This window comes from Oreochromis aureus, linkage group 13 (genome assembly GCF_013358895.1).
Source record: "Oreochromis aureus strain Israel breed Guangdong linkage group 13, ZZ_aureus, whole genome shotgun sequence".
NCBI classification, from domain to species: domain Eukaryota; kingdom Metazoa; phylum Chordata; class Actinopteri; order Cichliformes; family Cichlidae; genus Oreochromis; species Oreochromis aureus.
The window spans coordinates 35777640-35805360 of record NC_052954.1 but is presented as its reverse complement, the minus strand read 5'-3'; the positions used below and the strand labels follow the sequence as shown (position 1 = coordinate 35805360).

Sequence of the window (27721 nt, the reverse complement as noted above, 5' to 3'; positions counted from 1 at the left end):
CAGGGGTGGCCTTGTAAGCATCTGGGATGTTGGTGTAGACCTGGTCTAGTGTGTTGTTTTCCTCGTCGGAAAGCTCACGTTTTTAAAGAATCCAGGCAGGACAGATTACAGGTTTGCGTGGTTAAAATCTCCTGCCACGATCACAGCGCAGTCCGGGTGCGTTGTTAGCTGTTTATTAATGGAGCGCTGGAGTAGCTCCATGGCTGACTTAGCATTAGCTTGCGGCGGCACATAAACTGCTATTATTGTGATCGCTGTGAGCTCTCTCGGCAAGTAGAAGGGTCTGCACTGAACCATCATGTATTCTATGTCTGGGCAGCAGTGAACGACTTTAACTGTGTTGTTGGTGCACCAGTTATTGTTTACAAACACTAGCAGACCTCCCCCGTGTTTCTTACGGACTCTTTGTTCCTGTCCGCTCTGAACGTGGCGTGGCCGCTAGCTCAATCACAGTGTCTGGGGTAAAAGAGTCCAGCCAAGTCTCTGTGATGATCATAACACAGTAATCCAGACAGCGTGAGGTGATCCGCAGTCGTAGCTCATCCATCTTGTTATTTAGTGACCGTGAGTTGGTGAGGAAGAGGCTCGGAATAGCCGGTCCGTGTGGGTTAGCACGTAGCCTAGCCTTCAGCCCCGCTCTCTTCCCTCTCTTCTGTTTCCTGTGCCTCCGTCGCCTACGCTACTTCAGCGGTGGTATGGTGAAATTAGAGTCGGTGACCCTCCGGATCTCAGGGGGGATTGAGTCCCAGTCATTGTCAGCAAAGGTGTGGAGGTTTTTGTGGTTTAGAACCGCAAGCAGTTCAGTTTTACTGTACTGCATATGTGCTCCTGCATATCGGAGTAAAAGTGAAACAAAAATACACAAAATAAAAAGAAAACCGCTAAGTTGAGGAGAGCGCCGGGCCGCTGCGACTGCTCGCGCCGCCAAACACAGCGACACCTAAAGTCTGACATCATTAGACAACGTGCACAAAAAAATGTCTCAGTTTCTAAAACATTTATTTGCATTTCTTGTTAAAATCTTCAGTACAGTCTGTCCTCTGACAGGAATGCATGAGAAAAAACATGATTGGCTCAAAACAGTCATATGAACATCATCATTGTCATTGATGAACGCTGAAAAGTCCCTATCCACATGGCCCCACCCCTTCATGACTATTCAGGTGGGCTCCTGAACTGTGGACAAGCCCTTCAGAGACAAGTGTAAAAACATGGTATTAAAAAGGCAACAACATGAACAACCCAACACCACCCCTCCCCCAACCCACCTGAAAGACCACGCCCCTGGAGTGACATCATCATGCCAACATTCAGAAAATATTTAACAGATGTGGTCCAGAAGCGACAAAAGCATCACCAGCAGTCAAAGTCACTGAAACCAGGTAATCAGAGGAGGGGAGCTATTTTTTCCTGTCACCTGATTGGATGAGAGATGTGTGGCTGAGTGTTTTTACAGTGTCGCTGAGGAGCTGCTGCCCCTAATGGTGAACAGAAATATACACACAGGTATCTGCAGTATATACAAACAGATCCTTAGAAGGAGACACGTCTCTGATCACCGGCCGTCAGATCAATAAAAACATTCACAGTTTTACTCTGGAGGTTGACTTCACGTTCCACATTTCACATTCTGATTACTTCCTGTTTACAACCTGATTACTTCCTGTTTACATGACTGTACTCTGGAAACAAGCTCACGTGTCTGAGGCTCAGACATGTAGTATTTTATTTTAATCTGAAATCACCATGTTTTTGGATTCAAATTCACACTTCCTGTGTTTCACATTAAAAGCTTCATGCATCCTTAAAGCTTTTATTCTGAAAAATATGTTTAACCCTTTCTAAAAAACTCCACCAATAATCATTTACATTGTTTAAAAGACAAAAACGGGATTATTTTGGGGGTGTAAATATTTTGAAAAAAAAAAAAAAAAAAAAAAAAAATCAGGTTAAGACTTTCAGATTCTCCCCACCACCACAACACTTCCTGTTCCTGAAACACAGGTGTGTGTGTGTGTTCGAAAAACGCTCCCTCTCCCTTCTCTTCTCAGATTAATGTGACCTTCCAGATGTTTAACTGTGGCCTTGAGGTCTTCTTATTGCTGAGATCACACGTATGATCAGCACGATTCAGACATTTGTACTTCTTGTGGAGATTCTTATTATTATTGATTAGAATTAATTACTATGATTAGAACTCAGAGTTATTGATTGTTCACATTTAAAGCAGCTGAACTCACTGTGAGCAGCTCCTGTGAATCATGGATGTTCAGATTATTTATTACTAAACACTGTGAGGCTGAAGAAAACTAAAATCAGACTCTCAGGCAGCTTTTTGAACTGTCCCATTTCTCTGGTTTCTGACTGTGTGAAGTGTGGAGGTTTATTCTGAAGTAAATCAGAGACAATGACATCCTCTGGAAGTTTCTATCGTATTAGCCGTCCCATTAACATGCTGAACTATAACCCTAAACTGAACTGAAGCATCATAAAACCCAACAGAATCTCTTCGTTGGCAAAGCCATCCTCACTCGGAGCACAAGTGTGCCTGGTCCCCACAAAGACACACAAACAGTCTACGATGGCGGGGTCAGAGGGGGCAGCCCCTCGTCGCTGGGCGTAGCAGTGTCATCACTGGGCTCCAGACTGTCCTTTAGGCTCACCGTGCTGTCTGAGGGAGGCGGGGTTGACTCAGAATAGGGTGGTGTTAGCTCTGATGAGGGTGGAACTAATTCTGTGGGGGGGGGGGTTTCAGGGGAGGGTTCCTGGGTCCCATTGGCTGTCGGAGGAGGGTTGGGTTCCTGCGAGGGGGTGGTTCCAGTGGGAGGGGGTGGTGCAAATACAGGCTCAACTCGGCGGGGGGTAGAGTTAGAGATGATGCTGTCATTGAGGGACAGCGAAGACTTCTCAACCAAACGCCACTGCATTATGCTGGTGTCCTTTCCGCCCGTAGAGATGAGGTGACTGTCGTCATACAGAAAGGCCACGTTGGTCACATGACTACTGTGGGCACTGTACTTATGGCTGGGGGCCTGCAGACAAAAACTTTATTAACAGAGCTGATGACACTGACATTTAGAATAGACACACCCGATCCCTGCCTTCCCCAGTCTGCATGGACAAGATACTAACCCCAAGTTGTTCTCCGATGCATCCATCAGAATATGTGTGTGAATGTAGTTAGAAAGCAGTCCGTGTAGAGAAAGTGCTTGTGAGAATTGGTGTGAATGTGGCATGTTTTATAGAGCGCTTTGAGTAGAAAAGCTATATAGCTATATAAGATTCAGTCCATTTACCATACCCCAATTATCTAATATCCAATGTGTACGAGGGTTCACATGTGCACTGCAGACCTGCTTTGGTTTACCTGTGGAGAGGTTTCTCAGGATCCACTTCAAGATAAAGTTTACTTTCATAGAAAATGAGTTAACAACAGTTAAAAAAAGCTGGTTGACAGAGTGACTCTGGCTACCACACTGGGCCATGCTGCATAGCATCATCGTTGTGGTGGCTGCATGGAGCTGCAGCTTCAAGACTCCTGATTGACCAATCAGCAGGACACCTCTGGAGCGCCACCTAGTTGAGGTGTTTGTGTCTGACTGGGAGCAGATGTCAGAACAGACTGAGGACACACTGAACAGATTAAACCTCTCAGCTGGCTTGGGAACACCTTGGTGTCCTACCAGAACAGTTGGAGGAGGAGAAGAGAGGAAGGTCCTGGGATCTCTGATCAGATGGCTGCTCTCAACTCAGATCTCAGTCTTTGAAACCATCCATCCATCTTCTTCCGCTTATCCGAGGGCCGGGTCACGGGGCAGCAGCCTAAGCAGAGAAGCCCAGGAGGCATCCTTGTCAGATGCCCGAACCAACTCAACTGGCTCCTTCTGATGTGGAGGAGCAGCAACTCTACTCTGAGCCCCTCCCGAATTGCTTAACTCCTCACTCTCTCTCTAAGGGCGAGGCCAGCCACCCTTGGGAGGAAGCTCATTTCTGACAACTGTATCCACAGTCTCGTTCTTTCACTCACTACCCACAGCTCGTGACCATAGGTGAGGGTAGGGACAGATCAGTAAATTGAGAGCTTCGCTTTTACACTCAGCTCTCTCTTCACCACGACGGACTGCAGCCGCTGCACCAATCCCGTCTGTCGATCTCCCGCTCCCTTCTCCCGTCACTCGTGAACAAGACCTCGAGATACTACGCCTCTGTCAGTGCGCCCCAGGGCAGCTGTGGCTACAATGTAGCTTTGCATCCCCAGTGTGTGAATGTGTGTGTGAATGGGTGGATGACTGAATGTAGTGTAAAGCGGTTTGGGGTCCTTAGGGACTAATTAAAGCGCTATACAAATACAGGCCATTTACCGTACTTGAACTCCTCCACTCCGGGGCAGGAACTCGTCCTTGACCCGGAGTGGGCACTCCACCCTTTTCCGGCTGAGAACCATGGCCTCAGATTTGGGGGTGCTGATTCTCATTCTCACCGCTTCACACTCGGCTGTGAACCGTTCCAGTGCGAGCTGGAGGCCATCACCTGTTGAAGCCAACAGAACCACATCATCCGCGAAAAGCAGAGATGAGGTTTTGAGGCCACCCAAGTGAAAGCTTTCCGCCACTTGGCTACGCCTAGAAATTCTGTCCATAAAAATTATGACCAGAATCGGTGACAAAGGGCAGCCCTGGCGGAGCCCGTCACCCATCAGGAACGAGTCCAACTTATTGCCGCCTATGCATACCAAGCTCCTGCAATGGTTGTATAAGGTTTGAATGGCCTGTAGCAATGGGCCAGACACCCCATACTCCAGAAGCACCTCCCACAGGACCCCCCGAGGGACACGGTCGAATGCCTTCTCCAAGTCCACAAAACACATGTAGACTGGTTGGGGAAACGCCAATGCACCCTCGAGTATCCTCGAGATGATAAAGAGCTGGTCCAGTGTTCCACGACCAGGACGAAAACCGCATTGTTCCTCCTGTATCCGAGGTTCGACTAACGGACGGACTCGCCTTTCCAGCAACCTGGCATAGTCTTTCCCAGGGAGGCTGAGGAGTTTGATCCTCCTCTAGTTGGAACACACCCTCCGGTCCGCTTTTATAAAGTAAGCCTTTGAAACTATTTCAGTTTAAAGTTTTGAGGAGCTGCTTATATGTCCTCACAGCAACGTTTAAAGATACGCTTTTGGAAACACATACAGTTTGACGATTAGCATTTTCAAGTGTGTGTTTGTATATGTGTCACCTTGAAGGTGGAGCATGGGTAGGCGAACAGGTGAACTTTACAGAAGTCATCAGCCAGAGCGATCACCTTCCTGTTGTGTGACCTGATCAGAGCATTGATGTCGGTGCCGTCTGAACCCTCTGGCCAAACACCTGAGATAGGCAGACAGAATTTCAGAGTAAAGAAAGTTGTCCTGATTCAACAGTCAGGGAAGTATAAATATCTTCAGAATAAACACCCTAATACACACACACACTCTCCCATTGTACTGACCAAACACGTGATATCCCAGGACGCAGGTGTAAGTCGCCCAGTCGATGTCTTTACACTCTGAACGATTTCTGATATATTTACAACCGTTTGGAACGTCCCCTGAAAACACACACCTGTCACTGTACACCAACAAAATACTGCAGTATTACAGTACTCTGTGATAACAGTACACAGTACTGCAGTGCCAGAGCCTATGAGGAGAAGGTACTCACAGTAGAGGATCTCGTAGTCTCCAGAGTTGGACATGATGAAGTTGTTGTCAGGTGACCAGTCCAGGTGGGTGATGTAGCTCGAATGTCCCTGTAGAAACATTTAGGCAACTCATGAACACACCTGAGCACCACCGCAGCTAGGAAGTTTTTCCAAGTTTAACCCACAGAGGAGCTACATTCAGTCTTCTAAAGTGGAATTTGTAGTTAAGGAGAGCGAACACAAGGGCCACTCTTGCTCGTATTGTTGTTGCTCCATGAGCCGCAAAGGAGAGCAAAGTTATAACACACAAAGAGTTAAAGTGAAACAGAGTGTTAAAAACAATGAAAAGTGTCACTCATGTCTGTGCTTGTCATGCTGCATTTTATTATCTTTGAAGTTTTTTTTACTGCAGTTCTCCCGTTCGGTCGGTCCCTGCTCTTTTCCGGCCCACTTGCAACCAATCAACATTAGGCAGTCGCTTACATCATCTGCTTTGTCGAACGGACGGTCAGGATCTTGGAGGACTCCTCTCACCCTCTCTGTCCAACCAAGTGGGACGTGGATGGACACGTTTGCAGGACCATAAATCCCGCTTTAGACACCTCTCCTCTCAGGTTCGCCTCTTATCATGGTAACTTGCACATGTGAAATTACCATCTACCATTAAAGTTACGTTTGGAGGTCAGGTGAGGCTTTCAAACCTAAGAACTAACTGCCAAGCACATTGGTAGTAGTACCATTAGGGTTGGGCGATTCGACAAATATATCGACTATCGACGATAGGCTGAGCCCATCGACGTTTTTACATGGGCAATTTACAGTGTTGGGGAGTAACAGAATACATGTACCGGCATTACGTATTTAAAATACAAAATATGAGTAACTGTATCCCGTTACAGTTACCGTTTAAAAAGGTGGTATTCAGAATAAAGTTACTTTGCAGAAATAAAAGGATTACACAGCGGTCTTTTCCTGTTTCATATGTTAGGCTATGCCCTCTCTATTTTTGGTAATTCCACGCCGGTGGAAACCCAAACAAACACGCATTAAGAGGCTCTAATGCCCGTGTCTCAATCTCGCGGCCCATGTCACCCCTACTTGCAGCCCACATAATGACGTGACGAAGTATTTTTAAAAATTACTGTTCAAAAACTGATTTAATATGAAGGCAATAGGCAGAGTGTTACAGGCATAGCCCTTAAGAATGTAGCCTCATGGGCAGTGTAGTCCAGTTGTAAGTAAGCTATTAAGACTCGACTGTACACTGTGTTCGTGTTTTCCTCCGAAAAAATAAGTTCCGTTGGAGCAGCCTTTCAACGCCTCTCTCTGTCTCTCGCTAGCAAAGTTGACCCAGACAAAGTAAAGCTAGTTTTCGGCTACGAGCCCGACACGAACCCGACGTATTAGCCAGAGGTCCCTTTACTACGGTTCGGCGCCGCGGACCTGTTTTATAAACGCACGGAATAGTTTTCTATACGAGATCGCTGCAAAAAGTGCAGCCTTACCTAATGTCCACCCTACTGTTACTTAGAGCAGGGCGATATGGCCAAAAATATATATCACGATATAGATTTGAAAATTTGCGATAACGATATAACTGACGATATAATTTCTGCGAGACAAAATACAACCCCACAACTTTACTAGCGCAAACCCCCCCCCATCCATTTATTTTCACTTAAACAAGCAGCTGTTTTTTATGTGCATTAAAGCTATATAAAAATTTAACAGTGCAAATGCAAATTCCTTGCTGAAAGTTTAACCAAAATGGTAAATGGCCTGTATTTGTATAGCGCTTTTACTAGTTCCTAAGGACCCCAAAGCGCTTTACACATCCAGTATTCCACCCATTCACACACACATTCACACACTGGTGATGGCAAGCTACATTGTAGCCACAGCCACCCTGGGGCGCACTGACAGAGGCGAGGCATTTCCAGTAGAAATGGGCTGACATATCCTGAGTATAACCATGTATAATATCCACTGAAGTTAAAAAGAGGTGCTTTGCAACATTAAACTGCAGTGTGCCAAATAAAAAAGTCAAATACGTATTTTTCGGACCATAAGGTGCACGGGATTATAAGGTACATTAAGCGAAACAAAGCAGTCAGATAAATCAAACTTTATTCACGTCATTCTTCTTACTTCCTCCACTTCTGTACCATTGATTCATTAATGCTGTATTCTATCATAGCTGCTCTATTCCCATGTTGTTGCAATATATTAATTACTAACCTCGTATTGTGGATGGATTATCTCAGTTGTTCTCCTGACTGAAGTTTGGTCCGTTTACAGCATCCTGCCATGCAATTGCATTTGTCTCTAACCATCAGGAACCTTCACGTTAACTTTTATCGAGTGGAAAAAAGTTTGCGTTCATCCTGCAGCTTCACTGTTTATGTTATACTAACATAGCTGTGTCGCTAGCGATCACGTAGCACATCATTATATACCAGCTAGCCCAACTTCAGTAACCCTACAAACGTCACTGCTGTTTAGTTTCCTGTCTTCATTTATGTTGGAAGTGATAGCAGAGCTGTACGTTTGAATGTTTCAGAAATCTCTCAGTCAGAACATGCTATATCATGCTTAGGTAACTAGCAAAACTAGCGAGCTAACTTCCGCTAACTTCTAACTCCGTTAAATGTAATAAATTCTGTTTTCATGGATGCCTGGATGTTAAGCCTCATAGTTACACCTGGTAAAGCAGCAATGTTGATCATTTTATTAAAGATGAAAGAAGAGTTTTTAACTCTCAGTTAGAGCTGGGCGATATAAGACTTTTTCATATCACGTTATGTTTTTTTCATTTCAGGCGATAACGATATATATCACGATATAAGCCAAATAACTATATTTGTAAGATTTAAATGTGCCGTTGCTCACAAGTAAAATGTGAAATAATCAGCAGCTTGTTTTAATTTAAATATTTATTTCCCATAATAAGTTCAACAGGGTAGATGTACTTAAGGAACATGAGACTTCAGTTTCAGATAAATAAAGGCAAATATTGCAAACTACACAAAAGGCAGCCGCTAAAGCGTTTAAGTTTCAAAATAGAACAAACAAAACAGACTAAATTGTCAATTCCACTTAGAAACAAAATATTAATTCTAAAAATAAATCGTAGGTCATTTTACAGAAGAACAGACAAAATTGACTAACTTTTGTCAATATCAAATAAACTGAGAACTAAAAGGAAATTCTCAATCTCTCCTTGTTGTATAGCTTAGCTTTTCAAACAGTTTTAACAGTTACTTTAGTCTGACAAAAGCCGAATGACGAATTAGCGCTTTCAGTCAGAGATTGAGCATGCACCGTATTTCCAGACTTGCTTTGTCAGACTTGAAATAGCCGAAATACTTTCACACTACGGAACTTCTGTGGCCCTTCCGTTCGACAAGCTCTCCGGCATTGGAACCATCATCTGTTTTTTCTTCGGTAACCTTCGCTCACGCTCTCAGTTGATTTTTCTCTAGTCGGCAAACTCATTTCCTTCATTACCCGGGCTGCACGGCTGCAAAAACAAATACACATGTGCGCCTTGGCGCTTGTGCTGTACGTAACAAGTCACGTGACGTGACGCTGCGGCTGTGATTGGTTCGGCTCTGCGCTACTTAATTTGGATTGGCTGTTCTTTTTTTTTCTTCTTTTTTTTTTTTTTAAGAGGACAAGAGAGATGAGGCCTATCGCAATAGTTTAATTTTTCTATCAAGAAAAAGTTATTTCGCAATACATATCATTATCGTTTTATCGCCCAGCTCTACTCTCAGTGATGCTGCAGTGTTCGTTTGACTTTGGGACCTGAAGGGGACGGAGTTTGGGACCCGAAGGGGATGGAGTTTGGGACCCGAAGGGGACGGAGTTTGGGACCCGAAGGGGACGGAGTTTGGGACCTGAAGGGGACGGAGTTTGGGACCCGAAGGGGACGGAGTTTGGGACCCAGGTTACTCCCAGATTTACGAGCACTTTAGTCCGACAAATACGGCAATAACGACGGCCCGCTTGCATGTTCTACAAAAAAAAATGTGCTTTGTTGTGTATCTGACGGACAAACACCAAACCAGTTTCATATCACTGAAGATGCACCATTTTTACAAACCAATTCTGGTTCATCCGTTTCACTCAACAATCCACTTTCCCTCTTCTCATTCTCCGTTGCCGCCGTGCTTTTTCGGCCATGTGCGTATGAAAACAAAGGAACTGCGCATGCGCGTTTTACCCATATTCTATCGCAATATTTCATTTTCTCATCGTTGCCTAACATTGTACCGGTATTACCGTGAACGGTATAATATGGCCCAGCCCTACTGTTACTCATTTTATATTAAGATTTAAATATCTAGTTGGTATTGGTATGGCGAGTAACCTTCAGTAATAGTAATAAATCACACAGCAATAGTACATTCATGTAGCTGTAAAGCATGATAATATATTAAGTAATCGAAAGTATTCAGAATACGTTACTCTCATTGAGTAACGTAACGGAATACGTTACAAAATACATTTTAGGGCATGTAACCTGTAATCTGTAATGGAATACATTTGAAAAGTAACCTTGCCAACACTGGAGATTTATTTGTTTGCCCATGAGTAAGTTTGCTCATAACGATGGAGCTAATAGAAGCAGTCAACAGAAAAAAAGATAATAATAGCGCTGTTTTAACAGCACCCTCTTTCATCTGAGAGCAAATGCCCCCTCCTCAGAGTGCGCCCAAATGCTTGTTGATAGAGCTGCAGCAGCTGCTGATAGCCACATAATCAACCGGATGGTGGACACTCATGCAAGTTAGTCGTGTTTGAGTACTTTGCTCGCACTTTACGTCTGCACAAGCGGCACACCGCTTTGGTTACATCCTTAGGTTTACCTCTTTCATCCCAAATTGGCGACTTTTTTTTTTTTGCGCTGTTAGCGTTAACATGCTGTCATCACGACTAACGTGATTAACAATTAACCCATCTGGAGCACAGACTGAGTCAAAATCTCTGAAATGTCTCGCATTTCGGGCAGTTTGTCCAAAGTTTGTTCATTCTGCACTCCAGATGGGTCGAGCGTGTTAAAAATGTTAAAATTTCCGTGTTGTAAACGCGCAAATCAGTCCGTGCATGATTACATTGCTCTGCCCATCAAAAAGTCTGCGCATGCGCAAATGTGTCGCCCATCGTCGATTAATGTCGTTTGGAACATTTTTATATATCACCCAACCCTAAGTACCATGCCCATGGCTCTGGTACATTGCACAAAGTGGATGGAATACAGAAGGACGACAACCTTCTTTGACTTTTCCTCAAATCAAGTTGAAGCTTGGACATAGCTGAGTGTTCTAGCAGAACAATGATCACAAACACACATCAGAAGTGATTTTGGACAAAGCAGGCTAACATTAAGCTTCTGGAATGGCCTTCCTAAGGTCTGACCTCAGCACTAGAAAATTTGTAAACTATGCTTACAAGCTGGGTCTGTGCCAAGAAACCAACCAGTTTAAACAAACGTTACCAATTCTGCCAAGACGAGCAGCCCAATATCAGTGAGAAGAACGCCTGAAGCTTGTTGACTGATACCAAAACGTTTCGTTACTCATCCAAGTAAGTCACCTGCATGATGAACAGATTTAACTTTTTGGGCCAAACTGAACAAACTAACGGAAACAACAGGGGCAGACAGGTGTTCACTCAGCTGCAATTGTTTTTTTGACTCACCGTGCACTTCCCGTATCGGCTGTATTTGCGTCCTTGTTCAGAGACGTTGTAAAGGTAAATAAAGTTATCATGAGATCCGACAGCCAGCATGCTTCCATCTGCAGAGAGAGATAGAGAAGTGCATGCTGAGATTTGTAGTCCTCTCATAACACTGTTATGATCTTCAGTTTAATGAGTGTCCATGTTCAGGGGCTGTGTCCTGTGGCTGACGCCGCATACAAGGTGGAGCTCTGTACACCATCACAAACATCTGCTCTTGTCACCTAGCAACCACATCAATGACAGCTTACATTCTCAGAAATCTCTTAAATTTATTTACTACTGGTAGGCGTTACACAGTAACGTGACATCACACCAAGAGGGCTGCCCATTGTTAGCGAACAGATAAAGATGCTCCGAGGCCAGCCAAAACCTAGCGACCTCCAGACATCTGTGAGGCACACAGTGCGTTCCAGTCACAGCCTGTGAACAACGTAGCTCCACCCACCAACGGAGAAGCGCATCACTGACAGCTGCTCGTTCCCATCGGTGTGAATCCCCACCAGGTCGTTGGTCTCAGCATCCAGAACGTACCACCTGACAGGGACCAGAGGTCAGAGGTCAAAGGTCACACATACAAGGAAAGCATCTTTGAGTTCAGGTAGAAAAAAAACAAAACAAAACTCTGTACTGACTTTCCTGACCGCGTTCCTATGGCGACCACAGCGCCACTCGGATGGAAGTCTGCGCAGTGTCCGTGTTCCTGAGGAGGAGAAACATGCGATCACCAATGACCAATCGATAAATAATCAATCATCTGTCTCCCCGTCACCACGCACCTTTTCATCCAGCGTGCGACTCCACAGCAGACTGTGATCGCCCGAGTTCCACAGGCAGACGAGCCGGTCCTGAGCGCATGTCAGAAATAGGTCCTTGGACGGGTGAGCTGCCAAACCCCACAGCTCGTCCGTGTGGCCCTGAACACATCACAACACAGAGGTACTGAAGTTTTCTGGTCAGTGACGCCATGTGATCCATGTGGCCTCCTGTTCCTGGTCTGTCATCACTTCCCGGAGGCGTTTCACTCACCTGGACCTCAACCAGGAAGCCATCGTTGAAAGTTCCTCTCAGGATGAAGTTACGCGACGTACCGACCAGAAACTCGTCCCCCTTCCCCTCAGACACCGCTCTGATGGTTCCGTACTGTTCCGGGACCTGTGGGGATCAAACACGTAACCTCAGTCACGTGGCTGACACTTTAGATTTGTGGAGATTGACGGCCGAGATGATGTCATCACAGCTGAGTTTCACTGAGGTGTGTGTGTGTGTGCTGCGAGACCTCGATCTCACGGTCACGTTGCAGTTCGTGGTCCCACAGGATGACTTTTTGGTCTTTTTTTCCTCCGGTCAGCAGCGTGCCGCTCCTCATCTCACACATACAGAAAACACTTCCCTCGTGATTGCCGACCTTTCGAAGTATCCGAAAGGCTGCGTAGACACACACACACACACACACACACACACACACACACACACACACACACACACACAGACAGAGGTGAGTTATCAAACAAAAAACTAAGCTTTGATTAAAGGATTTATTTATTTTTTTTTAACTCTGAAAGTTGAAACAGGAAGTGGCTGTTCCTAAATTGGAGAAACGCATCGTTCGTCTGTGACACCTCCTCTGGGGGTCACATGACTCAGTGTTAAAAGCACAAAAGTGACCTCTGAATGAACAGAAAAGTTATGTTTCAGCCGTGACCGCGTCACACAAAACTCAAACGTCCCACTTTTATTAATCTGAAACTCTGATCATGTGCGATGTGTCATCCAATCATGTTTAAGGTGTCCCGACACAGATTTCTGCTCAGGGACTTTTCTGGACTTCCCCATGTCCTCACTACTCCCACGGCAGTGCAAGCGGTACGTGTTGGTTCTTCATGTTTACACAGGAAGTCAGAATGTGCGTTGCTCCCGCTGATGTTCCTACAGGAAGCACCAACATGCAACGTTCATGTAGATGAAGACAAACTGCTTTAAATAGGTTTAGTTCCTGCACCGTTTTTACAGAGCAGTTCACAAAACAACCAGCAGTAGGCAGCAGATCATAATGAAAACACTTCCTGTTCCTGCAGATTTCCTCCAAAAACCTAGTTTCCTGTTGCTTGTGTGCACCAACGTGCTGTCGAGGGATAAAAATCATCTCCACCTTCACCATCTTTTGTCCCGTTCTCAGAAAAAAAGTGCTCAGAGTAGAATTTCAGTAGAAAATCGTTTAATCCCTGGCATCACGTCTCTAAAAACCAGTTTAACAACATGACAAAAATCATTACTGAAACTGGGCCAACACACACACCCTGTTGTTGTTCTGTGGTTTTTCTGTAGTCGGTTGCTCACAGGACTCTGGAGCTGCTGGTTCTGGTCGGTTTAAATCAAACTCTTCACTCTGACATTTTCTGTGACCTTAAAATCAGCAAGACTGTCGTTCGCTTTGGCATCAAACTCTGAAGCTGTAAAACCTGTCGGGATCTGTCTCGTGCAGGGAAACGCTTCAGGGCGGCTACCAATGCAAACTCATTAAACAGGGCGAGCTTATTTCATTAACAAGACGAATGGCGTTTTACTCAGGATGAAAATATGCACGCCGTTTCCCTCGCAGCGCCTCGGCTTGTTTGTTTCTCTGCTCTGCGGCTGCCCCGCGGCACACACCTGCACGATCTTTATGCAAAACAACGTGAACAACCCCACCCCCGATACCTCGAGGCCCCTTCCCGGCCGGGTTCTCCGCGGCGCTCCTGGTCCAGAGCAGCAGCCTTCCCCCAGAATCTCCAGTCACGATGTCTCCGGTGCTCAGAAACGCCAGGCACTGGATGAACTTTGGCTTTTCGTAGTCCTAGAAAACAGGAGAAAGCAGGAGGAGCGCTGGAGTGAGTTCAAAGGAGGACCCGGGCTTCCTCTAAATTGAAGGGGAGGCTCAGAAAGACAAAAAGCTGAGAAGAATCTTTGATTTAAATGACGTAAAAAGTGTTTCAGGGTGAGTTTAATAAGCTCGATGTTTCTGCTGTGTTTTCACGGCTAGATGCTTTTGTGTTTTCTGGACTCAGCAGCTGTTTCAGGGGATCTGCTGTAGAAATATCACCTTCATATCATCTGTTTAATTCTGTGATAAAGGGTTTTCTTTCTGTCCTCAGCCGGGTGGAGCTTCCTGTTCTCCGTAGATTTTTACTGATTTAAGGTTTCCTCTAAGAGCAAACAGAGGAAGCGTTCCCCATGATCACTTTTTTGATTCCTTTCACTTCGTCTGCTGCAGAATCTGTTTTTCAGCTCACTGGGATTACGTCACCGTAAGTGACACCAGCAGAGAAACACGGGTCCAACTTTTCACACCCGGGGGTCCGTCTGTCTTTGCTCCAGATCCAAACATTTAATCACGTTCTCACTTCCTGTCGTCACGTACAGCTCGTTCAGCTCAGCAGGCAGCATCACCAGCTCGTGGCTGCATGCCTCTGACAACACGCTGCTTATAGTTTCCCTCCATCACGCTCCAGACTCACCTTTAACCTCTGCAATGACAACTGTTGTATTTTATCCATCGAGTGTGGCATTGTGCCTTCGCTGGAAAATAACATCTTAAGTTATGGTCAAAGAGGTGAATTTGTGAGGTCACAGAGACTTCTGAATCCAAACTGGCACAACCACGCCGAACAACCATCATTGATTAAACTGCAGTGTTTTCAGCCCCTGCTGGGCGTCACTGCACAAACCCCGTTTCTAATCAGCTCGGAGCTCCATCAGCCTCTGCGTCTACACCGCGTCCGCTCTGCTGTGTAACCACAGACAGCTGAAGACTTCTTACTGGAACAAAAACCGAAACACTTTTAGTGCAGCTTCAGTTTGAGATCAGAGACCAACAGGTATGAAACCACTGCTTGCTGTCCATTCAGATCACCTGTACCCACCGTTTATTGTGTTGGTAATAATAACTTTATTTATAAAGCGCTTTCAATCAAAGTGCTGTACAGCTATTTGAGAATAAAAAGATAGATAAATAAAAGCGACACATAGCAATTCAAGTTAAAAAAGATAAGAATTTTAAAACTAAAAGGCAAAGAATTAAGACGTGTAGGATCAGGTGAACAAGTGGGTCTTCAATTTAGCTTTAAAAACTAGGGCTGGGTATCGTCACTGATTTCTAGAATCGATTCGTTTCCGATTCACAAGGTCCCGAATTGATTTGATCCATGATTCGATTCCATTCAATTAAATTCGATTTGAATCTGAGAAATTTTGACAGTCAGAAATATTATAATTCAGATCAGTACATTTACATATTTTTGTATCTATAAAAAGGAAGCTGACACACGCAAGACTTTATCAAAGGTGTGAGCGTCACAGCAGATGCCTTTGTGTCAAAGTAGCTGAAGATAAAACACAGAAAAACATGAAGGTGATTTTCCTGGCCTGGGATTTTATAAAAATATTCTGCAGTACATCAAAAACGAAAGAAAACCATTAATCAACATATGAACATTACCTCTGACGTTACAGCGGTTTTATTAGAGACACGGCTGAGCGTTTTGCATTTTGCATAATTTTAAAAAGTTTAAATTTGTTCAGTATTGAACGGCAGAAATTAGGTTTTCTTTTCGGAAGTAAGTAAAACGAAAAAAAAAACAGCGGCGGACAGTAGGGATGCACCGATACCGATACTGGTATCGGGTATCGGGGCCGATACTGTAAAATGTGTGCGTACTCGTACTCGTAAAAGTTAACCGATACCATGAACCGATACTAATGTAGCCCGGATGGGAATTTGGGAGTGGATACTCATAATTCCCATGGACTTAAACGCCACGGTAACATAAGGTGTTCACAGTTGATGTTATGTGATGTAACTCTACCCTGAATATAATTTGCCCTGTAATATGTCGCAAGGTAAATACAGGTAATTAGAGCAATCAAACTGTTATGTTAATCATAAAAGTATTATTTTATGGTATGTAACTCTGAAGGAGTTAAAATATTTTCAGAGTTCTAATTTTCTGGAGGCCTGTGAAGGTAGCATAAAGCGGGACCTTGCATGGGGAGATGCACGAGGTTAGCTGAACCAAAGTGAGAGACTCGGCTAGTTTTACTGAGGTTAACCAGCACAAAAGAGTGTGTGACTAGAAAGCTGACCGTGTGAGAGCTTCACAACAGAGTGTGGGTGAAGTGACTTTTTGTTTCAATGGTCGCACCACCGTGCTGTGTTTCCAGCTACGACCGCCGAGGCTAAAGGCTAGCCCGGACTGCTTGGCTTCGCCAAGGAGGCAGCCGCTATGGACTGTCGGAGAGCTGGACAGTGACTCGCTAACGCGCTGTAGCAGAGACAGCATCGGGTCCGCAGGGAGTGGATTTAGTGTGGGACTGGTGAACGGCGACCTACCGAGCAACGGAACTGTAAGTCAGACTTTTGTGCTCTTACTGGGGAGAAGAGGATTTTTCTCCATCGTCCGGCGTGAGCAACAAACAGGCCTGCAACAAGTGTGAATGTGAGTGTGTGGAGCCCATGTGTGAATATTGTAGGTTTAGTGGATTTATATAACGTGTTTTGGAGTGTATATTAGTGAGTCACTTACCAAAAGGTGATAACATAAGTTGGGTTGTTTAATATAATTTGAAAGGGAATTATGTCACTTATACAGTGCATTTCATTTGGTTAAGGAGTTGGAATATCATTTGAGTTTAAAAAAGGGATGTGTTGTACAGTATTTGTCTCTGCCCTTACGTTCAGTAAACGTTTCGTTTGGGTTAAAGAGTTGTCTGGGGTCGTTTCTTTACTACTGGTTAAGTTTAACGTGTGTGTGGTAGAAGTATCGGTTTTTGTACTCGGTATCGGCAAGTACTCAGATCCAAGTATCGGTATCGGATCGGTTTGAAAAAATTGGTATCGTTGCATCCCTAGCGGACAGCACTGTAAACAACATTAGACTTGTGCGTAACAAGCAAGCGAATAATGCAGAAAACAGATTTTTAGACGGGAAACTGTTCTTGAAGTACAGAGAGAGAGAGAGAGAGAGAGAGCTGTGCATGAAGTGTGATTTTTATCCTGGTGGAAGCAAAACAGTAAAAGTCAGAGTGATTTCATGACGATGTTTATGTGAAGCGTAGTTTGGATCTTCTTTTGCTGCTGGTTCGGTCAATATTGTTTGGAGAGAGATAAAACTAACGGCTTTAGAATCAGTGCAAAAAGGACGTAAACACAAAGCGCGGACCCGCCGAAACATCACAATCAGCAGCGAGCTGTCGGCTTTCAGCCCCGACCGTGTCCGTGCAGTTGTTGTGCCAAAAAGTGATTGCCGTCCGAAGCAGGAAGTTATCTGATAACCAGCCCCTAATTGCAGATAGACAAGATTATAATTTAGACACTTCAGCACAATTTCCAATGGTTAAAGGAACATAAAGCTGCAGGTCATCAGCGTAACAATGAAATGTTAGATTAAAAGGACGTAAAAGAACACCAAGAGGCAGCAGATACAGAGAAAACAGCAATGGTCCAGGTACGGAGCCCTGAGGGACCCCATGGCTCACTGCACAGGTCTCAGAGAGAACAGGTAGGATCTCAGCCATGATAAAACATTTCCTGTGACTCCAATAAAATTTTCCAGCCTATCCAATAAAATACAGTGATCCACAGTGTCAATCACAGCACTTAGATAAACACTGCAGAACCGAGAGACGGCGTGCCATGACACCCGGCGCCATCGGTGTGGCTGATAGCACAGGCATCAGGCAGACATCTTTATTTTCATTGTTCTAAAAGCCTTCGTACACAAAACCGGACACGTTCTGGTATTTGCACGTACACCAAGCACAAGTTTCTATTTTGGTTTTATTTCAAATAGTCTAAACTTTATTTGGACAGCAGCTACTAGTACTGACCAAGGCATTTAAATCTGACATACAGTTACAGACCCCCGTCTCAGGGTCAGTCTGTCCCATTTAAACCACATGGTGTTAAATACCGACCTCCCCCAGTGCACCATCTTCTTCCCCACCATCAAAGTCCAGCACAGTTTGAAGTTGTGATTTGGCAACAGATTTGATGGGTCTTTTTTATAAATAGCAGGTGCAGATCGTAAATCTATGAGTGTTTAATCATGATGAGCACTGTTACGGTTAAACTGCAGAAACTCACCCCAAAGATTCCCTGTTTACGAGCAAGCGCGTTCCCATTCCAGCTCCAGAAGAAGATGTGGGACTTCCCACAGGTGACGATGGTGTTTGCGTCGGTCGGGTGGAACTCCACAACCAGGACCACATCATTGGTGGTCTGCAAAAACACAGCATTTGAGCACAGGTAGAACACGTTGGAACCGGTAAAAACTGGCACAGTAACAAAAACGTGGGCTCACCTTGATCTCAGCGATCTTCGAATTCTTCTGCCAATCCCAGACTGTCAACATGTGGTCGTTACTGTCATCAATCACACTCAGGTGCTGACCAGAATCCTGAGAGACACAGCAAGGGCGATGATGCATACAGCTGCAGGTATGTGAGAACTACAGCTACGTGGTGCACCTGGTTGATACTTACAGCTTTGGAGAAAGCCAGGGAGCCGACACCTCGTTCGAAGGTTTTCACACCAATGATCTGCAGCGTGGCCAAACTGACACTGTCCCAGACACGAACATGAGGCTGGACCGGCTGAGGGGGACAGCACCCTTGTCTTAATTGTTTTTTATTCATTTATTTAAAAAGTTCTATCCATCAGCAGCTCTCCTGTTAGCCTCGGTTTTCAACTCGTATTTATATTTTCCGTTAGTCTGAAAGTCGACCTTAAAAACGTGGTATCTGTTCTTACCCGTCCATCTTTGTCCACTCCTGCGATCTGTCCCGTGGCAATCCGGATCTTATCGGGATGGATGGCCAGGCTGACACAAACAAAGAGAGCAGCTCACTCATCTGTCGCCTCAAACAGCCAACAGGAGAGCAGCAAGTACTACGGAGCTCTTTCTCACCATTTGACGCAGTCGGTGTGTCCGAGGTAATGTCTCTGAGTCCGCTCCTCGTAGTTAAACAGAACCACGACAGACGCAATGAAGTAAACGATCTCTCCGGTTGGAAGAAGGTAGATGTTCGCTCTGCAGTCTCTTCCCCGGTAACCGTACCTGCACGAAGTCAAGGAAACACCTGGACAACAGCTGGAGATGTAGTGACATTCACAACAGAGCAGGTGAGGGATGCATGAGGATCTCTGAAGGCTGTGACCTGCTGATGCTTAGACTTTTGGTTTTACCGATATACACAGATAACACTGAACTGACACACCTGTGGTCTCTCCTGAACTTCCAATACTCAGGATTTTGGCCTGGAATTCTGCATTTAACACTGAGCTTTTACGCACCCTTTTCAGAAAAGTGTTTCACTACATAACGCCTGTTTTATCAAAGCGGCTAATATTTATCACTGCTAAGTGTAAGAGCGCCCCCAAGTCCCAGGTGAAGGATACACCCATGCCAGCTTCAGTCTTTCTGGAGGAAGTTCAGTCCGAATGTCGCTGTAGTTCTCCACGTCTGAAGGGATGAACATGGTGATCGGTCGACCACGCATGAACATCTTAATAGCATTCCCCTCTGAAACAGACAGACATTCCTCAGACCAGCACGGCAGTCCAACCACAGGCATAAATCCCAAACTCCAAAGCTAATCCTGTCAGAGTCTAATGGGTCAAGTTTTTATTGATTTGGCAAATAAATATCGGCATTGAAGCAGATTTGGTTACGGATATTCTGTCAACTTCTCTTTCAGGTGTGACAGTCGTTAGCAGAGGTGAAACAGGCCAAGGTCTGAAAGGTGCTGCAAATTTAAGAAGTAAAAAAAAAAGCAAGACAGGTGAAGAAACTCAGGCCTTAAAGCTGTGCAGGTGAAGCAGCTTGGGCACGCGTGTGTGTTTGCGTGCGGTGGGTGATGTGTCTGATTGGGAGTGTGAATAAATTTCTTTTATTGGTTTTTCACCTTATATGGGGTTAAATGATGTCAGGGAGCCAAACACAGGTATGATACCACCTGAACAGTCTGAAGGGGTAAGAGCAGGTGTGCGAGCGAGACTAGCAGCGTCAAGCAGAGTGTGAGAGAGCAAGAGACAGAGCTGTGATTGGTGCAGAAACAGGGAGTGCTCGTACAGCAGCCGTTAGCACATTAGCCCGTTAGCTTGCTCCGACGGATCGTTACGACTTACCAGCTTGGCTGTTTTTCTCTCGAGTCGACATTTTGGCTGGTTTGAGACAAAGACACGATCACTGAGAAACACCAACAACAGACAACACAAACAGCAGCAGCACGGCCTCGAGACAAGAACGCTTTGAAACGTCTCCGAGGCTTTCTGTCCATTTCTACACACAATGATGATGATGAAGATGTATGTGGTGTTTACCTTGGCTCATGACAGGATCTCTGTGCCTGAAAGAGAACAAAATCTCACTGTCAGTTTGTCAATATAAACAGACGAAGGCCTGACAGTCCACAAAACAACGTCTGTATCGCGCACATGCTTTGTGTGTACTGCATGTGCGTCTGTACCTCTCGGTGTTCTTCACCACCTTGGCCAGCAGTTTGGAGGTGGATGCAGCTTTCACCAGTTTGTTCCTGTTTTCATCTGAAGTGTCCCAGGTGCTGCTCTGAGAGCGCTCCATCCCCGAGGACCGCTTCACGCTGGGGCCCCTGAACACACACGCACACGCACAGTGAGTATTGCAGTACTAATCGGGGTTCAGCTTGTAAGCAAGAGGAGGAGGAAGAATCTCTGAGTCGTTTGTAGATCTGAAGTTTTATTTTCCTGGATTTTAAATTTAACCTTTGAAGTTTCTCATCTGATGTTTTAGTGTTTTCACTGAATTTCTATGAGACGGCGATCCAGACCGATCAGTCGTCAGAGACCAAACACCTCCTCCTCCAAAGAGCCAGAGAGACAAAGTCAAAGATACAGCTCGCAGAGAGGTTAGAGCTGGGATACATCAGAAACTCAAGACCCAGGCTGCATGAGGCCTGCAGGAGGAGGAGGAGAAGTTAAAAAGAGGAGGTCCTGGGATAAAGCTGGGATGAGATCACGTTAGTAATCATTAAAACAAGCAGCAGAGACTAAAGAGGAGCCAGGCAGAGTCAAAGGTCACTGCTCCGAAAGACACGCAGTCCTGACCACGTCAGAGGTCAAAGGTCAGTACTAATAAGCAGGGTTTGTGGTTATGAATAAAGCTTTGTGAACACTTTGAGATTAGAAAGCAACAGATACAAAATTAACACCTACTGACCAATCAGATCTCTGGAAACTAACATCACCTGAACGATCCCTCAGAGCTCCGAGGGTCTCCAGGTTTAAGTTCCTGATCTGCAGTCGGACAGAAAACTTTTCTACCATTTAAACATAAAAACCAAACTTAAACTCATCGTGACTTTTTTTCCTTCCTGCTTTTTAGTACGGCTGTGCGATATGACCAGAATCTCATATCTCAATATAAGACATTTATCATCCCGACAACGGTATGTATCACAAAAGTTTTACATTTTCTGTAAATTCTGTGAATCTCGGGCAGCTCGACTTGCATGAAGTGTTTTCAGCTGTGTGTCGTGTACCTGGAGTCGAGTGTTACAGAAGTTGAAACGGACGCAATTTTCTTTGTGAGTATTTATTACACGGCATGTTCTAAGGTTAATTTTTTTAGCACCTGACGGCTCTGTAGCTACTCATCTGTAAACACTCTGCATACTATTTCACATAATTCAGTTTATTTTGAAAAATCTCAACAGAATCCTCAGCTTTATTGTGAAAGGTTTACGTGGAAAATAAGGTTTTACTGTTGTTGTAACGACAAAGCATAAAAACAGTCGCTTGTCTGTCCGTAGTGTGGTCATATTAAATATAAGAGAACGAGGGAACTTTAAAAAATTCTACAGTGAAAAACAAAACCATGAAAAAATAAACTGTAAACTGTTTATTTTGCGACACCCCGAAACAAACGATAGCGTAATATGAAACGAGAGATGTTTTCATATCGTCATCCGATATATATTGTTATATCGAACAGCCCAACTTATTAGCACAAACCTCAAATCAGCTGATCAGCAACACCTGTCCATGCTGGTCAGGTGATTCGAGTGTAGGTGGAGCAGAGCAGGACGGTGTGTCCCGAGAGGCAGGGTTAGTAGCTACAGACAGTGACATCGGAACAGTGACGTCACAAGCAGGCAGTGAAGCCAAACCGACAAATCACAAAATGAAACCTTTTAGGAGGGGTGTGGCCTTTACTGCTGTCAGAAGAAACAGGTGGTTTCTGTTGCGTCTGGGAGGTGGGAGTGGTTGGAGAAGGGTTGGGGGAGGAGGGGACGGGGGATGGGTTTGTATGGTGAGCGAGCTCCTCGTGTTCCTGGATCTCCGCCATCTGAGAACGCTGACCGTCCTTCTTGTCTGCACCACTGTGGAAAAACCAGGAGCGTGAGAAACAGCCTGCTGAGGTTCTGCTGGTTCCACTACGGTTCTACTGTAGTTCTACCGATGACAGATCAAACAGGCATTCTATTGAGGTTCTAATCTGGTTCTATTGGTTTTCAACTGCAGGGACTCAAAGTGAGGTCTGCAGCTGCTCACTGACTCGATCTATCAGCAGGTCTTCAGGTACCTTCAGGTGAGCGGACGCTCTGGAGCAAACATACAGGTCACGTCATAAACTGTGGTTTGACCTGATGTGAATCTGTGTTCCTGGCATCCGCTCGCACGTGCTGTGGCGTTTTTACCTCTTGGCGGCGGACGACACGGTCTCCTTCCTGGTGACGGAGGTGGAGTCCCTCTTGCGTCCGGACGTGCCTCCGTTGGCAATGCAGGACATGGAGTAGGCTTCACGCAGTGCAGCTCCACCTGCAGGGGGCAGGGCGCGACACAAGACTGCAGATTAAAACGTCTAATTTCACATCTCCACACATAAAGTTTTAACAAACGCGCTCACCCTTCCCGCCGTGCTGCTTCTTGCTCGCAGAGGCCGCTGAGTCTTCAGAGGCGGCAAGGCGACGAAGGACGTCGGCGAGCGCCGCTTTCATCACTGTCAGCTCGTCCTCCTGCTGTTGGACACGAAGCTCCAGAGCGGACAGACGGTCGTTGACGTCCGATACACTGGCGCCGGACATACTGTCATCTACAGAGACACGGAAACAGGAAGTGAACACACAGCAAACCGGAAGGTTTGGATCCAGTTTAAATGGCGACTGGGGCAGGAGAGTTGCTCGCAGGCGGCCACCGTAAAAACCTGCGAGCGAAGCTACGGCGGGAGAAAAGTCAGATTTGTGAATTCAGGACGACCATCTCACCGTGATTGCTGTTACAGCCTCATCTATGTAGCCGCCAATGCAAAAGCAGCACGCTGAATGACACGCCGAGCAACAACACACTGACCCATTGTGGAAAAATGGAGGTCGAACATGTTTGGGATTCCAATGAAGCAGAAAATCTACGTCTGTGAGGACCACTTCAGTCACGTTAGGGTTGGGATTCAGCCAATCAACATTGATGCTTCTGCTCTAGGACCGCCCAAAGCTCCATGACCTCAGACTTGTGTATAAATAATCACATTACATCTATAAAAAATAGAAAAAAAAGACTACACCTGAACTCTAACAACCTTTTTAAATCTGTTTGTGCTGCTCAATGTTTCTGTGTTTTAGGTCATCTGAGAGTTTCCTGGATATACCTGAGAACAAACACCTGTACGTCTCGATGCATGCTCAATCATCCAGGCAAGGAAACCCCCAAAAGTTGATTCTGTTCATCTGGATGTTTTCAGTTGGAGAAACGTTTCGTCATCATCAGTTGATGTCTTCACTCTCAGCTGACTGCAGGTTTCCAACCTTATAAACAGGACATTTGCACAAAGACTGAAACCAGCACCACTGAAGGAACAGCATATTGCATATTAATGATCATAAACTGACCTCCCAGCCCATTATTCATTCAGTGGTGCTAGTTTCAGTCATTGTGCAGATGAACTGAGAACGTCCAGATGAACAAAATCAACTTTTGGGGAAACACCTCTACACTTCAGGTTATGATCACGAGGCTCTTCGTCCATCTTCAAATAAACAGATCAGCTGAGTTTGACTGCCCTCCTCCAGGTCGAGTGCAGGATGGTCAGCCTCCTGGAGCGAGCGCAGAGAGGGCGTGTTTGGTTTGGACATGAGCTCAAAGAAAAAGTTTCTGAAACAAAGTTTTAATGTCAGAGGAGAAATATGGAGCAGCGTGGAGGTCAGTGCGCGATCGTCCTCTGAGATGATCGCACAAAAATGTAATAATCAACTTTACCACCTCAAAGCAGCAGGTAGAAACTAATGTTCACCAGGAAACAACAGCACAGTGCGACCTTCAAAGATCACATGACAGAAAACATCAGACACGGAGAGCAGAGCTCGCCCTTCCCACCAGCACCACGCCACACGCTTCAAAATGAACTTAAACCAGACGCATCATTTCATTGAGCTTCCTTCAAACCTGAACTTGAAGATAGTTCTTATTGAAACACTCAGCCGGTCTGAGCGTGCTCAAAGCGTGGGGCTCGGCGGTGGTTTGGCGCTCCTTTCGCCCCCAGCAGAGGTGCGCCTCACAGCACTTCTGCAGAAAGCAGCTTTGAGCTCTGAGCCAAGTTCTCTGTTATTCTTTCACAATCACGCTAAATAATCGCGCTCAGGATTTCAGAGCCATGTTCAGCCAGAAACAACAAAACTCAGACGCCTCCGTGTTCGTGCTGAAGCACACATCCTCCTGACCTTCAGCTTCCTGAGGCAGGAAAGCGCCACGGCAGGAAGATGGCCTACGACTGGACTGAGACAGAAACACAGACCCAGCAGGACCTACTCCCAGCACCCACGGAGCCCAGGAGGAGCGAGTAAGACCAATAATGACGTCCAAACCTGCAGTGCACCTGGACGGGACCCCCCGTCACACATTGTTACATGAACAAATAAGGAACCCTGAGAGTGAAAGCTCCACTGTTTTAATGTTAATAAAGAAACACTAAACTTCTCTTCCTGAGTAAATCTGAACAGCTGAGCTTAAATGTATGTAACGCCAACACGCACGTGCACGCGCACGAGCACGAACACACACACCGAGGTGTGAGGAGTGAATCAATAAGTCATTTCCTGAGTCTTTGTTCCGCAGATCAGAGTCCACGCGCGCGCGCGCGCACACACACAGTGCGATGTCTAAGCTGTGGTTTGCGGCCCTGCAGTTGAAACAAAGCCGATTGTACATTTCTGAGCCCGTCTTGGCTCTCACCCCCCCTCCGGAGGTCTCCTGCAGGAGGTCCGGTTCTGCAGAGCCTCCTTCAGAGGAGGCCGTTGGTTTTGTCGCCCCGCAGATGCCGGAGGGGCGGTGCATACTCTCTGATAAATACACCAGTGACACGTGTAAAGCCGCCACAGGCGCGTGCGGCTCCCGCCACCCCGCCGCAGCGCGGACAGGAGAGAGGGCGCCGCTCGAGGCTCGCGCGGCGACCGGACTCACCCAAACTGCCGGCGAAGCCGTCCATTTTCCGGGAGAAAAGCGGGACTGGGGCCGGAGGCCTGCGGGAGGCTCCGCGCACACTGCGGGCCTCCGTCCGGGTTTTCAGCGCCGAGACGCGCCGAGCCGAGCCGGGTCTGTACCCGCCGAGCCGCCCGCCGGATCCGCCGGTCCACGGGCCGAAGATCCGCCGCTTCGCTGCGGGCCGAAGGAGCAGAAGTAGCCGAGAGAGGGGCGAGAGGAGCCGCAGAGCTGCAGACGGACGGACCGACGAGCATGCGCGTTTCCGACTCCGCCTGCTCTGGCAGCGCGCGCTTCGCCTGGAGGAGCGGGGAGGGGGAGAGGAGCCTGAGGAGGCTCGGGTTTCAGGCCCGCTGCTTCCTGTTCAGGTGCTGCAGCGCCGTCCAGCGGGCTCCCCGCGCCATCACATGCGCGCGCAGGGGTCCGTGCCAGAGTGCTCTTGAACACCTGTGAGTGACACACACAACCCTAACGACCCATGTACAAGGGCTCTGACGGCACACAGGTAATCAATGAAACGTCTCTGATTTCAGACTGAAGCGCCTTACACAGTTTCAGCCAATGAGAGAGCCTCACAGGTAAGGGGGCGGAGCAAAGACTCCGCTTCCTCCAACAGCGGCGATGAAGATCTCCAGCATTCATCCCGGAGATGTCGCGGGTCAGAACCACGTGACTGACTCACATCCTGTTTATGTGAAACACGTCAAAGAAATCAGCTGTGATCAGGTGGCTGCAGAGGCTCCGTGTTCATGCAGAAGAGCGCGTGTCAGCGCTGACCGTGACGTTTATCTTTAAAAACAGGAAGAGAGGAAGGAGAGGTCTTAATCAGTGACACTGACGTCATCACACACAATTCTCTCTCTACGCACACGCACACATACACACGTATACACTAGCGGTCAAAAGTTTTAGAACAGCCCAATTGTTCCAGTTATTTATTGCAATTCAAGTTGTTCAAGTCCAATGAACAGCTTGGACTTGAAATGAAATTATACAAAGGTGAGTGGTGAACTGACAGAGATTAAAAAAGGTAAGGTTACTCAAAACTGGAAAATAAAGTACATTTCAGAATTATACAAAAGGCCTTTTTCAGAGAACACAACATGGATTTAAAGCTGTTATGCAGCAGTGGAGGTTGATCAAACCTTTGAAAGCTACAGGTGTTCCAACTTTTCTGGATTATTTCCCCCTGTCTGCATAAAAGCAGTGCTGGAACACCACACCATACTATACCCTCGTGAGCATCAGCTGGACGGTATTGTGGTGCAGAAAGTAGTGTGTTGCAACAGAAATAACGAGAAAAAGGCGATTAACAATGGAAGACAACAGACCATCATAAAAATGTAGGTCTGTCCTACAGAGAAATTGCGAAGAAAGTCAAGGTGTCAGTTTCCTTCGCACTCAGAAACAAACTGTGACAGGTAGAGGTCTGGCAGACCCAAAGACACAAGTGAATAACAGGACAAGTTTCTGAGAGTTAACAGCTTGATAGGCAACTCACAGGACAACAGGAAGAAGGTATTATGGAGGAATCAACATTTGAACTCTTTGGTTCATCATGCAGGATCTTTATACGCCATGGAGAAGTTATCAGCTGGAGGTTAAGTGTAATTTGTGCACAGTGCGTGGCATCAACTGTCAAACATGGAGGAGGAAGTGTGATGGTCTGGGGCTGTTTGCTGATCCAGGGTCAGTGACTTGTACAGAGTGAGAGGCTCCCTGAACCCTCTGGTATGGACCTAGTTGACCAGGGGTTCATCCTACAGCAAGATAATGACCCAAAACATAAGACCAAGCTGTGCCAGAACTACCTCA

General features: G+C 46.1%; 1 protein-coding gene across 4 annotated transcripts; it reads right to left on the bottom strand.

The window, feature by feature from the left end:
- Nucleotides 1–980: 980 nt before the first annotated feature.
- On the bottom strand, nucleotides 981–26166 carry LOC116321241 (echinoderm microtubule-associated protein-like 4). 4 transcript variants are annotated; one of them, XM_031741027.2, is made up of 24 exons: nucleotides 25889–26166; nucleotides 23343–23528; nucleotides 23134–23254; nucleotides 22624–22815; nucleotides 20926–21066; nucleotides 20780–20805; nucleotides 20585–20620; nucleotides 19856–19979; nucleotides 19365–19514; nucleotides 19208–19277; nucleotides 18940–19050; nucleotides 18759–18854; nucleotides 18542–18676; nucleotides 14122–14257; nucleotides 12701–12849; nucleotides 12451–12576; nucleotides 12201–12338; nucleotides 12057–12124; nucleotides 11870–11958; nucleotides 11383–11480; nucleotides 5700–5787; nucleotides 5488–5586; nucleotides 5236–5366; nucleotides 981–3032 (listed from the first exon to the last, which is right to left on the bottom strand). In XM_031741027.2, exons 1-24 carry the CDS (start codon nucleotides 25911–25913, stop codon nucleotides 2577–2579), a joined length of 2991 nt encoding a protein of 996 aa, XP_031596887.1. In that variant the 5' UTR covers nucleotides 25914–26166; the 3' UTR covers nucleotides 981–2576. The 4 variants fall into 4 exon arrangements, with proteins under 4 accessions (XP_031596887.1, XP_039477626.1, XP_031596888.1 ...); XM_039621692.1 differs by lacking the exon at nucleotides 25889–26166 and adding an exon at nucleotides 24081–24098; XM_031741028.2 differs by lacking the exon at nucleotides 25889–26166 and adding an exon at nucleotides 23701–23724.
- Between the last annotated feature and the right edge of the window lie 1555 nt (nucleotides 26167–27721).